The sequence below is a fragment of the Betta splendens genome, chromosome 3 (genome assembly GCF_900634795.4).
Source record: "Betta splendens chromosome 3, fBetSpl5.4, whole genome shotgun sequence".
Lineage (NCBI taxonomy): Eukaryota > Metazoa > Chordata > Actinopteri > Anabantiformes > Osphronemidae > Betta > Betta splendens.
This window is the reverse complement of record NC_040883.2, coordinates 3309076-3325209: the sequence shown is the minus strand read 5'-3', so window position 1 is coordinate 3325209 and position 16134 is coordinate 3309076. Positions and strand designations below refer to the sequence as shown.

Below are 16134 nucleotides of genomic sequence, written 5' to 3'. Positions count from 1 at the left end.
TAACAGCAGTAAATTGTTGTTTGGACAAATAATCTGAATTATTTCACTGATAACGTCGTCCAATAGCAGTAATGTTCACTATGAGCAGCAGCTTTACATTACTGTGATGTGAGTGACTTTCACTTCCACATCTGAGCTCATCATTCAACAGAACAATGTTTTTCATAGAACTGTTTTTACAGTTCAACACTTTTCCCTTTAATATTGATCCAACACTTCATTATTCCAGTTACACGACTGTGTAACTTAATGAAGGAATGGGAAGAAATGAAACAAACCCTTCTGTATTTTACAATAAATCCATTTCTTCCTCTTGTCCTGTTCTGCAGTTTATTGTGCACATACTACATTGAATGTCTTATTATGATTGACAGTTTTGCTAATATATAATATACTCCTCCTGATTGATGATCTGTGATATGATAATGTAAATAACAATAATGATGATGATGTTTATGCTACACTGACTATGATTATCTAGGCCTCACTCAGACGGACTGGACAGTATTCCAGCCACTAGATGCAGACAGATGAAATAGGAGCCCTTCAGGAAAATATTGTTGAATTCTAGGCACACGTCACTTAGAGACAAAGGCCAGACTGACGGACAGAAAGGAGAGGATCCAAATGCACGACCCATTAGACACGTACTGGGAAAATTTATAAGAGAAATAAATGAGAGGTAATAAAATGCAGGACAATAGCTCAGAACATGATGTAAAAACTAAAAGTCGCCGCTCATGCAGGAAAAACTGATTTTTTCTCAAGACACCAAGAAAAACCAGAGTCACAGATGCCAATCCAAAAGCAGGACGCTCACAAAACATATAGAACATGGGAGACAGAAGACAACCTGGAGACATCCCAACACACAGGGACAGGGGACACACAGTGTAACACGTGACAGAGAAAGACAAAACAGTGATGAGAGACTTATTGACAAAGTGAACAAACACAAGGCTGACAACAGGAAGAACCACTGCAGCAAACAAGCAAAGGTGAAGTGAGGAAGGAGCCGTAAATACACAGACTATAGAGACAGGAGCAAAGACAGTGATTGACCAGACATTAAACAGGAACAGGAAGTGACATCATACTAATGCAGACAAGGCCTGCGAAGGCGTTCGCATTATGTCCAACTACTAAATACTCTATTAATAACACAGTAAATCATAATTGCAGCATCATTTACTGAAAGGGCGATATGAGCATTGGCGCAGGGGACAGTCACCACAGAGCCACGCAGCCAGTGGGGGGTGGGGGGGTGGCTGGGGGCGTTCAGGAGCTCAACCACTGGCTGACGGCGTGTCCTGGACTGTGGCCTCCATCACACAGAGTTCAGATCTTCAGAAGAAACCTTAAGAGTGCGGTTGATTAGTTCATGATTTAGAGCCTACACTATAATGAATGTTATTATGTTTGGGACCATGAGAACAGAGGTCGAGTAGTGGGAGAAGAGTTTTAAATCAAGGCAAAGGGAAGAAATATACATGTAGCACATTTCAGAGCGGCCTTTTATTGTGGCCAGTGTGAGAGGTGGACGGATGACCTCCACAAAGGAGAAGTGCTCACTATCACAGATTGACAGATTGACAGAAACTATATTCGACATATGGTTAATGTGTAGAAAATGTTTCAGATCTTTGAGTTCATCTTAAAACAAATGGGAGCAAAAACAAAAGTGTTGCGTTTGTATTTGTGTTCAGTGTATTAATGTCACATTCAGCCGCCGCGCCGCTACAGGCGCTCCTGTGTTTTGTTGTTTGGTTTGTTGTGTGTTCTGACACATTGTTGGTGTGAACGCGGTGGTGGCTGGTTGTTGGTTGCTTCACCCAGTTACATGTTAAAGAGAGGAGGTTCTGACCAAGTGGAGATTTCGGTTTCTTTTGATGTCCTGTCCTGTTGTGAAGGTTTTTTTTGATTGTCTTGTGTTTGTGTTTAGGACATTGCCCGTTGTGTTACGGAGCGTTTTAGTTTCATAGTGAGTTTAGATTGTTTAGTAGCGTTTTACCTGCATCGCAGTGACTTTTAATTCTAGCCTGTTTTTGTGTTTGAACTGAATCCTGCCGTGCAGTGAGTTTATGTTGTATTAACTGTTAACTGTTGGGTCGTGCATTTGGGGTCTTCCCTCTCCCGGTTCCCCTGCGACCTGGTCAGGTTGTGTGTGTGTGTGTGGGGGGTTGCCCTCAGTGTTTTATCAGTCCGTCGTGTCCGCGTGGTGCTGGGTGCAAAGGCCAAACTCCTGGGCTCAGGTAGAGCGTGTCTCCTCCCGCCTCCGTTGTCGGGTTTAGGCAGATGTCGGACCCACATGCACGGCGTCAGACAAGATTGTAGTTTAGCTGGAGACAGGTTTTATTGATACAAACGTGGCCAGGTCAGGCAGGTTCATACACGAGGAAGCTTCAGTGACAGTACAAAGGCAGCGGGCAGGTTCAGGTCCAAAATCAGGCGAGGTTGTCAACAGGTAAGCACGGCAGAGGTACAGATAAGGATCAGGCGGTCTCAGGTCAAAGGTACGTTACCAGGTTATCGTAGCAGAGGTACAGACAAGGAGCAGGCAGGAATCAGGAGTAACAAGGTTCAGGAACAAGGTCAGGATCAAGGTAAACTAACACGGCAATGCTGGAAAGAGGTGAGTATACACTCAACAATCTGGCATTTGACTGCTGGCTGAGGTGGTGCTTAAATACTGGCGGTGATACTAACTATGGACAGGTGTGTAAGGTGAACCGGAGATAACATAGGAAACAGGTTTGATCTGGCTGAAACAGGTAGTCCTTCAAAATAAAACAGGAATTACAAAAACGGCCCCAGGAATCATAACATCCGTGAGCTGCAGCCTCCCTGCTCGGAGCGGGTGCTGCCGTTCCTCTATCTCCACCGCACCTCCTCTCCTGTCCTCATCCTCAGTCAAACCCGGGTTCGGAACCGACAGGGCGAGTTGTAACAATTAACAGTTGACGAGATATTAACCAAACATAGTGATAAACCATCACTACATAATATGGAAAAAAACATATTTATTCAGAAAAGACCTTCACATCATGACATACTGTTGATTTCAGATATGACCATGATGAGTATGAAATACTACTTCAAATGAGCAGCATCAAATCACTTGCTGGTGGTTTGTTGTTAGCAGTACTTAAACTTCATCAGCACTTTCTTCACCCACTTTCCTCATAGTTCCCCTTTTCCCTTCTCATTCCTCTGTTCCTCTATTTTCTCTCTACAGAGAAAACAATGGTGGTCAAGATTCTAAACACAGTTCTACACAGAATGAATGGGGGACTTTCCCTGCTGTGCTGTTTGTTTTTCTCTGACTTTTCCTAGAATATATAGAATGAGATGTTCTGTATTTGTAGCCAGATCTCTGTGTGGTCCATAGGTTTCCTTCTGCATCCCAGTTTACACGCTTCATCGATTTAAACCTTTTCATTTAGAATGAAATCAAATGTGTTCACTGCAATGTCTGCAGAACACAACACTATGCAGATGGACCTAAAAGCTCACCGAAGGCCTGAGGTGGATCTGATAATGAATATTTAAATACTGATTTGAAGAGTTCACACAATTCAAATAAAGGCAGATCATTTAAATTTATTTAATGACTTATCAAGATAACAGAGTCACAGGTGCAAATACAGAAGCAGAGTGCTGACAAAACTGAGATATAACATGGGAGACAGAGGACAACCTGGGGACATACACGTTCACATGTTGAAAGGGGCAGATGTTGGTTTGTTGTTAGCAGTTGACTCCTTAAACTTAAATAGTGCCACCTTCACCCACGGTTTCTCAGGATCAACACAAATCTGCTTGTTACGGACTGTTTTGATTCTGAAAGTAAGAAAAAAATCACAGTCAGTGATGAGGAGTCATTGAAAAACACGTTTACTGTGTTAATTCACACTCGTTGCTATAAAAATGTTTTCACTCACTGAGGGACCAGACAATTAGATAAACATGAGTGAGAAATGAGCATTTAACCAAACTTCATGATGACAAACACACACTGAGTTCAGACGCACACATTATTTAACCACAGACTGTAGATACTTACACAACTGATTGGACAGGACAGTCATCTGGGGTCCTTCCCATGTATGTAATGCGTCTCAAAGGAACCCGATCTTCAGAGTTGGATTGACAGCATCCACTTCTCAAAAGCGGTGCTGCTGCAATCTGACCTGTCAGCACAGGAGTCACACACCTTTAACTCACTGCCGTTGTCTGGATGCAGTTCAGATCTCATTAGTCAAAGCAGATACTGACCATCAGAGTGGTGACACAGGCAGCAGATGAGGATCAGGGCAGCGATCACCAGCGTCTTCATGGTTCCCTCACAGAGACAGACGTTCTTCAGGTTGGATGCTCAGTGGGTCTTTGTGCTGATCTGGTCTGATGTGGGTTCCAGACCTGCTCTGTGCTCCCTTTATACAGCTGCTGCCTCCATCCTCACAGTCACAGTCACAGCTTCTCAGCCTCGGAGTTCCCCTTTTCCCTTCTCATTCCTCTGTTCCTCTATTTTCTCTCTACAGAGAAAACAATGGTGGTCAGGATTCTAAACACAGTTCTACACAGAATGAATGGTGGACTTTCCCTGCTGTGCTGTTTGTTTTTCTTGGACTATTCCTGCTATAGAATGCGATGTTCTATATTTGAAGCCAGATCTCTCTGTGACTTGGTCCATAGGTTTCCTTCTGCATCCCAGTTTACACGCTTCATTGATTTAAACCTTCTTCACTCATAATTAAATCAATATTCAAATATTGATTTGAAGAGTTCACACATTCAAATAAAGGAGGATTATTTAAACAAAAGCAGCAGATGACTTATCAAGACAACAAAACCAGAGTTACAAATGCAAATCCAAAAGCAGGGCGCTCACAAAACATATAGAACATGGGAGACAGAAGACAACCTGGGGACATACCAACACACAGGGAGAGGAAACACAGTGTAACACATGTGACAGAGCAAGACAAAAAAGAGTGATGAGAGACTTATTGACAAAGTGAACAAACACAAGACCGACTGACAGGAAGAACCACTGCAGCAAACAAGCAAAGTAAAGTGAGGAAGGAGTCGTAAATACACAGACTATAGAGACACGAATAAGACATTTGCATCAAAGCAAGAATGTGTTTACACAGAGGGAGAAGTGGAAGATGATTCATCTGCCTGCTACAAACTAAGAGTAATATTAACCTCTGCTGGTGTGAGCACAGCTGACCCACAAATAAACAGCACAACATCATATGCAAAACATAATATTTTTATTTACAGATGACCATTACATCATGACATGCTGTACATTTTACATATGACCATGATGAGCATGAAATACTTTGCATTGTATAAACACATTTTTTTAAATAATTTATAATTAATACTTAAATACCTGTGTCATTTACACAAATATTTAAGAACAGCATTGTTATCTTTTCTTTCTACACGTTCACATGTTGGAAGGGGCAGATGGTGGTTTGTTGTTAGCAGTTGACTCCTGAAACTTCAACAGTGCCTCCTTCACCCACGGTTCCTCAGGATCAACACAAATCTGCTTCTTACGGACTGTTTTGATTCTGAAAGAAAAAAAAAACACAGTCAGTGATGAGGAATCTTGTCATTGAACAGCACGTTTACTGCGTTAATTCACATTTGTTGCTATGAAAATGTTTTAACTCACTGAGGGACCAGACAATTAGATAAACATGAGTGAGCAATGAGCATTTAACCAGACTTTACACTTTACACTGTGTGTCTGAACTGAGAAAGCTGAACAGGCTCTCATGTTGGAGAAACTACTGGACGTGCATTTGTAGCATGTTTGCATCATTATGTGATTTGCATCATTAATGTGATAAACATGAAGGGAAGTGCATGAGCTCCATCATCCTGAACCTGAAGATGAAGCATGTTTCTTTCTCTGTGTTGTCACCTCAGCAACGTCATGATGACAAACACACACTGAGTTCAGACACACACATTATTTAACCACAGACTGTAGATACTTACACAACTGATTTCAGAGGACAGTCATTTGGGGTCCTTCCCATGTATGTAATGCGTCTCAAAGGAACCCGAACTATAGTGTTTTTTTCACAGCATCCACTCCTAAACAGCATTCCTGCTGCAATCTGACCTGTCAGCACAGGAGTCACACACCTTTAACTCACAGCCATTGTCTGGATGCAGTTCAGATCTCATTAGTCAAAGCAGATACTGACCATCAGAGTGGTGACACAGGCAGCAGATGAGGATCAGGGCAGCGATCACCAGCGTCTTCATGGTTCCCTCACAGAGACAGACGTTCTTCAGGTTGGATGCTCAGTGGGTCCTTGTGCTGATCTGGTCTGATGTGGGTTCCAGACCTGCTCTGTGCTCCCTTTATACAGCTGCTGCCTCCATCCTCACAGTCACAGTCACAACTTCTCAGAAGCCTCATAGTTCCTCTTCTACTTCCTCCCCACCTCCTTTCTCTGGTACAGGACTATTTTTTAAGGTGTTCACAGTTCTGAATGAAGCTCTACACAGAATGAATGGTGGACTTTCCCTGCTGTGCTGTTTGTTTTTCTCTGACTTTTCCTGCTTCAGAATGAGATGTTCTGTATTTGTAGCCAGATCTCTGTGACTTGGTCCATAGGTTTCCTTCTGCATCCCAGTTTACACGCTTCATCGATTTAAACCTTCTTCATTTAGGATGAAATCAAACGTGTTCACTGCAATGTCTGCAGAACACAACATTATGCTGATGGACCTAAAAGCTCACCAAGGCCTGAGGTGGATCTGATAATGAATATTTAAATACTGATTTGAGGTCACACAATTCAAACAAAGGTAGATTAACTAAACAAAATAGCAGATGAGTTATTTGGACAAAGTAATGAATTCACATAACAATGAGTGCTGTATAAACTAACATGACATTGGTGGCTAGATTTAGCTTAATGAACTAAAATACAGACTTGAAGACAAGAGATACTTCATTCATTTAAGTAATGCAGCTTAACCACGAAACTAATATAGACTTATTACATGCAAAGCAAAATAGTTCAAGTTGTGATTTGTGAGATTATCATGATTTACAGCTCATGAAAACCCCAAATGCACTATCTCAGACCATAGAATATTGTTCAATAGTCTATTCTAATTTCAAATATAACAAATCACGGCTTGAACTTTGTTGCTTTGCATGTAATGTGTCTATGTCATATACTACTTTCACCTTGTAGGTTGCATTACTGAAATAAATAAACTTTAGCACGATATTCCAATTTTGCGAGTATCATCTGTAATTGGTAACATAGTCAAATAAAAGAGTTTTAGTCAGTGTTGCATGTGTTAATTTTTGTGCTGATTAGACATAAACTGAAAATGTACAACAGAGAGAGACAAATGCAGTATGTTCTTAGAAAAGTACTTTTGCTGGTGTTTTGAGTTTTTCTACTCATTCCTCCATCAGTAAACTGTAACAGCAGTAAATTGTTGTTTGGACAAATAATCTGGATTATTTCACTGATAACGTCATCCAGCAGTGGCTGCAACAGCAGTAATGTGTCGCAGCAGCTACACATTACTGTGATTTGAGAGAGTTTTACTACCACATCTGATCTTACATCATTCAACCGAACAACATTTTTTCTGAGAAGTGTTTTCACATTTCAATGTTTTTCCCTCCAAAAATTCATTATTCTAGTTACACAACTCAATAAATAAATGAAGGAATGCAAAGAAGTGAAAAAAAACGATCTTTATTTTATGATTAACCTGTTTCTTCCTATTCATGTGGTTTTCAAAAGAAACAGTGAAACATCTGTTGGTAACTTCACGATTGAGTGCTGATAATGATTATTACATATTAGGGGAAAATATTAGAACAGATGTCGAGTAGTGTGAGATGGTGATCAATCAAGACAAAGGAATATTACCTTTAGTCATATACTGTATATTCATGCTATTATATATGTTTATTTTTCAAAACATTTTTTGTTATCAGTTTCACTTAAAAATGTGGTACATGTAAATGATGGAACATTGAACATTAAAACCACTGTGTAATAATAGAATAATAGAATTTAATAGTCGACTGACCTGTTCAAGTCTATTAACGAGCTGCATGCTCACAGGGGCGGCTACAGCATAATATACAGTAACAGTCAGGACTTGAGATATAATAAATGAGTTTAAAGTTTATTGTGCTTCTAAGCCAACATTGGCTAAGCAGCACTTAACACAAAGTTCACATGAAGCTGAGGAGAATGTAAGGCCATGGTTTTAGTCTAGTCATCATTTAAAGAATCATTCAGAAATAAAATTAGATCTTTTTACTGTCAGAGCAACGGGGAGTTTTACAACTAATTCTATTTGTACAATTTAACGACAAAGGGTGTCAAGTGTAATGTTTCCGAAAGTGAAAACAATATTTCCTACTGTAGTTTCTGACAGTTCAGTCGGTCAATATAAAATTTAGAGTACATTCGTAGAACGTCTGCAGAAGAGAGAAAGGGAAGTGAAACTGTCTGTACATAGGAAACTACTGAACTTGAGAATTTGGCCACAAGCTAAATCATTATTCCAATAATTAGTCAGCCATTGACATCCAGCTTTCATCCTTTTCACCAATCAACCTCGGCAGAGACAAAAAGGACAACTAAAGCATCAGCATGTTTTAATCTGTTTATTGGTCAGGTCATCCAGCTACCTTACCTTCAATAAGTAAATCTTTTAAATAGTGTTGTCAAAGAGAAAAGCATATCTAAAAGTAAAACTCAGTCACACTTCTTTAAAATGTGAAAAAACAAGAAAGATTCCGTCTAGAACACTCAAATCACAACATCAAACATAGAATAATTCAAATTTAACACACTATACACAACTCAGCCTATTAAACTATGAAGAATCGGTGCAACATGGGCCTGAACAAACACTCATTCATGTTTATCCCTTCAGGGGAGCAGTCAGTCCGTCTTCCTGTCATGTTCCTGTCACTGGGGTCCCGAGTGTGGGCTGTGATTAGATGTAGGGGGGTCAGTGTGGCTCCACGGTTGTTGGATTTAGAAGCCAAACGTGTTCTCCCCGCTGTAAGCCACGTACAAGAAGCCGTCCTCGTCTTTCTCCTTGTCGTACAGCTGCCCCATCGTGATGCTGGAACACAAAGGAGGCTTTTACACATGTGGCGACTGGAGTGAATACATATATAAGACAGACTCTAATTTTAGATGAGGGGGGCTGCGGACCGGAACACATCATTCCCACTCTTTAAACTCCGTGAATGGGCTAAAAATACAAGTGCTGAGTAATGTCGGTGAAACTGCTGCTCACACTGTGTTTGATCAGAGCTGTCGCATTTTTCCTAATACTTTCTAGGGACCAGAATTGCTTTTTAGTTCTAACTTCACCTTTTGCAATCAACTCTTTTTCAAATGTTAACGTAATGAAAAACACTGACATTACAAATTGAAATCATCTACACCAGAAGCATTGCCTCATTCAGTGACACCTGACAATGAACTGAGCTCATGTTGCTGAGTCATACATGTGATTTGACTGTGGTCAGCTATGAACACGGCAGCGTCCGTACTGCGACGATACCTTATCAGCACGATAATGTAAAGTGACAGCCACAGGTCTGAGCCCCCGACCCGGTCTGCAAACTGACCTGGACTGAGGCACCGTCTTGTCCACAAAGAGGAAGATGGCCTTCTCTGAGGGCAGCTGGATGCGCTTCCTGATGATCCACATGAACTGAGCCACGGTGATGTCGGAGGGCACCAGGTACTTCCTTTTGTCAATGTCCACGATTTGTGATCCAGATACTTTCTCCACAATCACCTGACAAAGCCACACAGAGACGTAAAACTGACTGTAACACACATGAAACAAAGCATGAAAGACAAATCATCCCGTCATTTTCACTCACCGGGACCCTGTCAGGGTATTTGTTGCGGATTTTTGCTGACTCCATGCATCGATGTTCTGCACAACAAAGACTGGTGTTATTCAGGTGGTCGTTTTACTCGTGGTACAAATGGGATTTTTTTAGTAGGCCTCGTCTTCTAAGAGCAGAAAAAATGAGTGAAGCCTAAAGATCAATAAGTGCCAGTGTGTGACATTTATAGGCAGCCGCTGAGGATTAAGGAGCCGTACGACTGGCTGAAACACAACACCCGTCAATCTGGTCACATCAGGAGGAGAATTAACAGCATTACTGACAACGTAAAAGTTATCACACTGACTTTATTTCATTTGAAGTTACATTTGTATTTTATAGATAATAACTGATAATATAAATAATTTGATCACATTGATAAGAACTAAGACTGTAGTAAAATATTATGGGCACCCATCTAGCATTAATATGTAATAAATGGTTTATAGCACATTCAACGTAATGTATCCTGGGATACATTTTAATAACAGGTGTCTCTGTTTGTTTCTGGTCGACAGGTGATGTACAGTACATTTACATTATAGTGTGTTTAAAGCACCTATGTAACGTGAGTTTGGGAATATTTTACTGACAGAAAAACAAGTGACAACAAAAAATTCCATCTGTAAGTAAACACTTGTCCAGACTCTAGACTTAAAAGCAATTATGATGACATTATGATGGACTTGAAGGTTACGGCCATCAAACTTCTTAAAACATACATACGGTAACTCTACAGCGTGAAGAAACACGAAGAGTGAAACTAGGACAAAACAAGTCCTGAACGTCAGTCACTGGCCGCGCAGAGGTTTATGGGTAACGTAGTCCCACCCCTACTGTCAAAATCACCCAGTGGTGCAGGAAGGCCGATTACTCCTGCCAGCGTGATGTGAAACAAACGTGAAGTCTGTAAATGCTTGATTTGGAGACAGAGCAGCTAATTAAACATTTAGTTTCTGCAAATTATATTTAAAATCACGCAGAATGTGTGATTATGTGTATATTCCACTTTGGTTTTCGTTTTTAATGAGTCTCACATATAATAACAAAATACACCCAATGATTAATAAAACACACATATTACTCATTACACACGTTTTGTTATTATTCCAACCGTGATAAATAATGAATTAATTGCCTTTAATTTTTATTGGGAGGCGGAGGAACCCGCAGGCCTCCAGCGACTTTGGCAAAACAACTTTACGCCTCGACCCGGTGACGCCGCTGCGGCCTCCACATGACGATAAACAACATGATGTGCGCACATAGAACGGAAGCATTAAGCTCCGATCCTCCGATGCTCCGTGTAAGTGCTGCAGAAACAGGCTCGGCAGTTTTATGAGTCAATATCCACCATTAGCCCGAAAACAGGTCGTGCCCCATTAGGGACAAACGCACGGTGTTCGTTGGCCTCCTCTAAGTGCACGCGTCGTGTTGAAGGCGATCTTTCGCTAATTGGCTTCAAAATTAGCTGACATTAACATCGGGGGGTGCATTTGACGCCTGGACACCGTCGATAAAGCCGACGCTAGCTAAAAACAACAGCTTCAGCACAAACAAAAGCCTGGAGAGCAACACCAGCCTGTGCGCCCGTCGCCTGCGAAAGTGGGCTTTAACGACCACCAACGCTCGAATTCAACCCCCACAGGTCAAAGCAGAAGTTTATAAAAGTAACATACGTGTGTATATTTAATCAAAACGCCTCGTGCCTCCTCCCTTACCCAAGGAGTGATCCTCTTTGAACATCCATTTCATGTTTGCCGTTTCCGGACTGCTTTATTAACACCAAGCTACAGGTATCGGACACGAAGGACGGTGACGTTGTCGTAAACTGTCAAGTCTTTTCAGGCTGTTTTAAACTTTAAATAGATGCGCGAGGAAAAGGCTCAGCGGCTGCGAACACTCGAGCACAACAAACAGCAGCCTCCTCCTAATGCCCCCGCTGACGTCACGCCTGGCTGTACGGCCCCGCCCACTGGGCCGGAAGAATGTGACGTTTTCTCTATTATAACAGAAACTTATGAGCTCATAATTTTTGAAATTTTTAATATCAATCTAACCTTGTATTAGCAATTGGGATTTAGGGCACTAACCAAATGCCATAAACTACTCTGTGTGTTGGTGTGTAAATGCTATAAGTGTGTGAGTGTGTGTGTGGGGGGGGTCATTTATGAGGAGTGAAAGTCATCATAGCATGGTTTTCTTTAATTTTAACAATGTCCATTTCTGAATCCTGTTATTTATTATTCACATGTAAACTAATAAACAATACATATTTGTCTGAACATTAAATGTATAATTTTTAACTATATGTTTATATTTTAGATTTATAAGACATCATCATTAAAGCACAGGTTATAGTGTAAATAAAAAGCATCTGTATATATTTAAAGGCTATTTTTGCTTCGTGGCCTGAGCTTTGAGCTGGTTGTCGGGCGGCAGACGCTTCCCTAGGTGATGTCCTGTGGTGAAACCATAGGGCTCTGACTCCTGGTCCTCCTTCACTTTGGGCCAAAGCTTGAACCCTCCCTTAAAACTGAGGTCAAACATCTGCGTGGGGACAAAAGTCAAAGGCTCCTCTGCCAGCAGTCCTTTGAGTCGGGCTCGCCAGCCCTCAAGCATTGCGGTCCGCACTTCAAGAGGAGAGTGGGCCGGAGCCCAGAAAATCTGAGGAGCGAGAACCTGGAATCCACAGAAGCGCAAAACGCCGTTCTGAAAGAGACGGGAGAGAAATGTTTACGCGTTTTCACGTTGATAAATAACGGCTGGTGATTTTTTACTGCGACGTCCCGCTTGTCTTTCACCTGCAGAGGCCACAGCACAACATTGACGTCTCCATTCAAACCATCAGGCTGGAACATTGTCTGTGTTGCTCCAGTGGTGAAAGAAAGCATTGCCTTCTTACCCTTCAATGAAAAAAAGCAACATATGCATCACAACATAATGCAAATGTACAGAGACTGAGAGTCCAGATTATACACACACCTTGAAACCACCATTGTCGTACATCTTCTGCAGGGTAAAAGCGAAGCCTTGGGTCAGCACTCTGTCTATCCAGCCTTTCATGATGCCAGGCACGCTGAACCACCATAAGGGAAACTGCAGATAAATAGACCTTCAGACATGTTTGCGTTCAGTCTTCATTTCCAATATGATAAAACGAGAATTCTGTAAGGTCAGACTCCAAGTAAATCCAGTTTGCTGAGAAGACGGTGGCTGTGGTTTTTAGGTTCCTTCTTTTTTATTGTATTTGTCACAAACATGACTGAAAATAAATTAAAGCAATAAATTTTAATGTGAATATCATATGAATGTGAATATAAATATTATAGCTATAAATATAAATGATCAGCAGACCAATATATATATAAACAACTGGTTTAAACTCCTCCCCTTGATATTTTCTTGATATTTTAAGTTAAACCACTGCATGAAAAATGGAACTGATAGTGTTGAAATAGTTCCTGCTCCCACAGCTTTGCAACACTTTTACAGCCAGTGTGATATTTTGAGCTGATTGTAACATTAGGGACATATTAAGTAGTAAGTGACCTGAAAGATGATGAGCTCAGCTTCCTCAACCTTGCGCTGCTCTGCTACGATGTCCTCACTGAGGCGGCCCTCCTTCCACGCCAGCATGGTCTCATCGCCGTACTGGAAATGTTCTGGTTTCTTCAGATCCCCTTAACACGACGAACAGAAGTCAAGGAGTAAAAGGAGCTGTTCCACTGTTGTACATGTAATATTAGCAACACATTACTGGGTGTCACAGGCTGAAGCCACACAAACACAGTGCTGCTTATTCACCGATGATGTCGTCCTGTGTGGCGCTGGCCCTGAAGTTCATTTCGTACAGGTCGGACACAATGACTTTGAATCCCTGGTTCTTCAGCTCCTGAACGGACGCGTCTCGAGCCGCGGCGTTGAAGGACGCCGAGCTTTGGTGGGCGTAAACGATCAGAGCCGTCTTCTGAGCTTCAAACGCAAACACAACATTCAGTACGCTTAGTTAGTGTAACTGTGATACAAATACACATACAATTAAACAGCTCTCTAACTTTGCCCAATCTTCTATAAAGGAGAAACAAGTCAATTTCCAAATGAAAACATAAAAAAAGCAGTATTGTCCAAAATATCCGTGCTACAGTCAGTCAGTGGCTAAATCTGATACCAAGCAGCTGATACTGTCACACACAGCCTGGGTTTAATCTTGCAGCACAGCACACTTTTAAAACTAAAATACCAACAAAGTGACAATAAACTCAATAAATCTCTGTAGACTTAAGAAAAGCATGTAGACACTAACATTATAATGTTGAACACATGACATAAAACATTTAGAACCTCTGCTATGAATTTTAATTTGAAATCTATCATTTAAGGAGTTTGACATTTTACTAAAGTATATGAATCAGATTAATCAGACATTCTGACCCGTTGGAAAATAATCTGAATAATAAATAATGCTGTATATGAACCGGTCTGGAGCCTAATCACTGGTTTCCACAGAATGCGTGCAGATTTGCAGACAGAGCCAGAGAAGGAATGAATGAAAACTCACCCATGCTGCTGGACCCGTCCATGTGCTGGAACTGATTCCTGGAGGCTTTTATATGTCCTGTGGCTTTGTTTGCGTGAGAAACATGAGTAGATCAGAGATCAGAGATCAGATATCAGACGGCGGAAAGGTGTGTTAAAGTCACAAGTAGTCACACTGGACAGAGAACAAATAAGAAGACTGCTGTCCAATATTTTGAAAGGGAGGAGTGTGTGTGTGTGTGTGTGTGTGTGTGTGTGTGTGTGTGTGTGTGTGTGTGTGTGTGTGTGTGTGTGTGTGTGTGTGGGAGATCAGTCCAGGCGAATAAGATTGGTTTCATTTGGCCTGGAAAAGAATGTTTGGGTCACTTCCAAGGGATTATCCAACGGGGTCATGTGGTTTAATAAATGCTTTAATCCAACTTAATTTCACCTCATTAGGAGAAAAGTGAAAGAAGGCGTTTTAGTAAAGCCTGAGTTGGTCCACCCAGGCCTCTGTTTGATGCTATCTTTTACCAGTTTTCCCCCAAACCAACTGGTCTGTCAGCATGACACAACTGGGTGTGAAAACGCTGCACACAGTTTGCATGGATGAAGAAATAAGTTATATTTTCCCGTTTTAGAAGAAAAGAAAATGTCACCATGTGACATTATGTTTACTCTAGGAGACACGATAAGACCCTGACAGAACACACAGCAAATGTTTCTTCAGCAAAAGCCAGAAAATGATTATGTAGAGCTGCAAAGCAGGCTGTCGACCACAAGATGTGGGCATTAAACAGAGGTTAAGAACAAGTTATTATAAAAATCAACATTCAAGAAGGTTGTTGAAGACTCTACATTCAACGTGAGTAGTTTAAGCATTGCTCATGTTGAATGAGGGGAGACTTAGTACTGGCTATGATCAAAGCATAAATGTAAATCATGAATGAAATTAAATTAAATCAAAGTTCAGTATTGGCCTCTGGGATTAATTGAGGCAAAGAATAAAAAGAGAGAAATATATTAAACAAAAAAACAAATATAGAATAATAATAAATAACTAGAGCTATTTTACGTCTTGTGTTAAGTTGTACCAACGTTATAACATTTATGTCATACTGTATGTATTTCGTAAAAACTGTAGCGACCCCCAGGTTGGGATGACGTGAAGCAAAGCCAACAGAAATCACGACACTTACCTGTACATAAAACTATAACACATGTATGCCCCCCGATTTTACCCACAATCCCCAACTCTAGCCAGGTGGCTAGCTGTTGACTAGCAGGCTGCCACAGAATTAACAAATCATTACAGATTCAATGTTAGCAGTAATGTTACTGCTCCTGAAACTCGGGGCTCGTGCGGACGGTATTGCGGCACCTCACGGCAGGACGGACCTGTTCGAGTCCTGGGGTCGCTCAGCTCCTCGCTGGTGGCTCTGGTGAGTCTGTGCTTCCTCCCACAGTCCAAAGACCCAGACCGCGAGCTGTGATTGGTTTTGTGCGGGATCCAGTGACTGGCGACCTGTGCAGGGTGTGGTCCACCTCTCACCCAGTGAGGGGACGAGCGTTAGCAGTTTAGCTCTTCAGTTTATCACCTGTGGTTTGTTTGGCAGGTGCACTCACATTAAAATCCAAGAAGATGATGTTCTTTAATATTTAGTGTTCATCTAGAACAGTAA

The 16134-nt window shown here is 41.3% G+C and overlaps 3 protein-coding genes across 5 annotated transcripts; all 3 read right to left on the bottom strand.

Moving 5' to 3' along the window:
* Window positions 1–3580: 3580 nt before the first annotated feature.
* Window positions 3581–4480, bottom strand: LOC114852770 (C-C motif chemokine 22-like). The gene is made up of 3 exons (XM_029145400.3): window positions 4276–4480; window positions 4064–4190; window positions 3581–3840 (listed from the first exon to the last, which is right to left on the bottom strand). The coding sequence occupies exons 1-3, from the start codon at window positions 4334–4336 to the stop codon at window positions 3714–3716; spliced, it is 315 nt and encodes a 104-aa protein (XP_029001233.1). The 5' UTR covers window positions 4337–4480; the 3' UTR covers window positions 3581–3713.
* Window positions 4481–8668: 4188 nt separating this feature from the next.
* LOC114852513 (gamma-aminobutyric acid receptor-associated protein-like 2) lies at window positions 8669–11884 on the bottom strand. The gene is made up of 4 exons (XM_029144980.3): window positions 11656–11884; window positions 9926–9981; window positions 9665–9837; window positions 8669–9150 (listed from the first exon to the last, which is right to left on the bottom strand). The coding sequence occupies exons 1-4, from the start codon at window positions 11687–11689 to the stop codon at window positions 9060–9062; spliced, it is 354 nt and encodes a 117-aa protein (XP_029000813.1). The 5' UTR covers window positions 11690–11884; the 3' UTR covers window positions 8669–9059.
* A 234-nt stretch (window positions 11885–12118) lies between these two features.
* Window positions 12119–15982, bottom strand: nqo1 (NAD(P)H dehydrogenase, quinone 1). Of its 3 annotated transcripts, none has more exons than XM_029144977.2 (7): window positions 15851–15982; window positions 14496–14558; window positions 13742–13909; window positions 13487–13617; window positions 12920–13033; window positions 12739–12840; window positions 12119–12646 (listed from the first exon to the last, which is right to left on the bottom strand). In XM_029144977.2, exons 2-7 carry the CDS (start codon window positions 14515–14517, stop codon window positions 12329–12331), a joined length of 855 nt encoding a protein of 284 aa, XP_029000810.1. In that variant the 5' UTR covers window positions 14518–14558; window positions 15851–15982; the 3' UTR covers window positions 12119–12328. The 3 variants fall into 3 exon arrangements, with proteins under 3 accessions (XP_029000810.1, XP_029000812.1, XP_029000811.1); XM_029144979.3 differs by having other exon boundaries at window positions 15834–15897; XM_029144978.3 differs by having other exon boundaries at window positions 15652–15890.
* Window positions 15983–16134: the final 152 nt, after the last annotated feature.

Coding starts and splice junctions, on each gene's coding strand:
- LOC114852770 (XM_029145400.3), bottom strand. CDS start 4,336: ATGAAGACGCTGGTGATCGCTGCCCTGATCCTCATCTGCTGCCTGTGT. Junction 4,191..4,275: donor CCTGTGTCACCACTCTGATG/GTCAGTATCTGC, acceptor CTGTGCTGACAG/GTCAGATTGCAGCAGCACCG. Junction 3,841..4,063: donor TGTCCTGTCCAATCAGTTGT/GTAAGTATCTAC, acceptor TCTTACTTTCAG/AATCAAAACAGTCCGTAACA.
- LOC114852513 (XM_029144980.3), bottom strand. CDS start 11,689: ATGAAATGGATGTTCAAAGAGGATCACTCCTTGG. Junction 9,838..9,925: donor AATACCCTGACAGGGTCCCG/GTGAGTGAAAAT, acceptor TGGCTTTGTCAG/GTGATTGTGGAGAAAGTATC. Junction 9,151..9,664: donor AAGACGGTGCCTCAGTCCAG/GTCAGTTTGCAG, acceptor TTTGTGTTCCAG/CATCACGATGGGGCAGCTGT.
- nqo1 (XM_029144977.2), bottom strand. CDS start 14,517: ATGGACGGGTCCAGCAGCATGG. Junction 13,910..14,495: donor GGACGGGTCCAGCAGCATGG/GTGAGTTTTCAT, acceptor TTGCGTTTGAAG/CTCAGAAGACGGCTCTGATC. Junction 12,841..12,919: donor ACGACAATGGTGGTTTCAAG/GTGTGTGTATAA, acceptor TTTTCATTGAAG/GGTAAGAAGGCAATGCTTTC.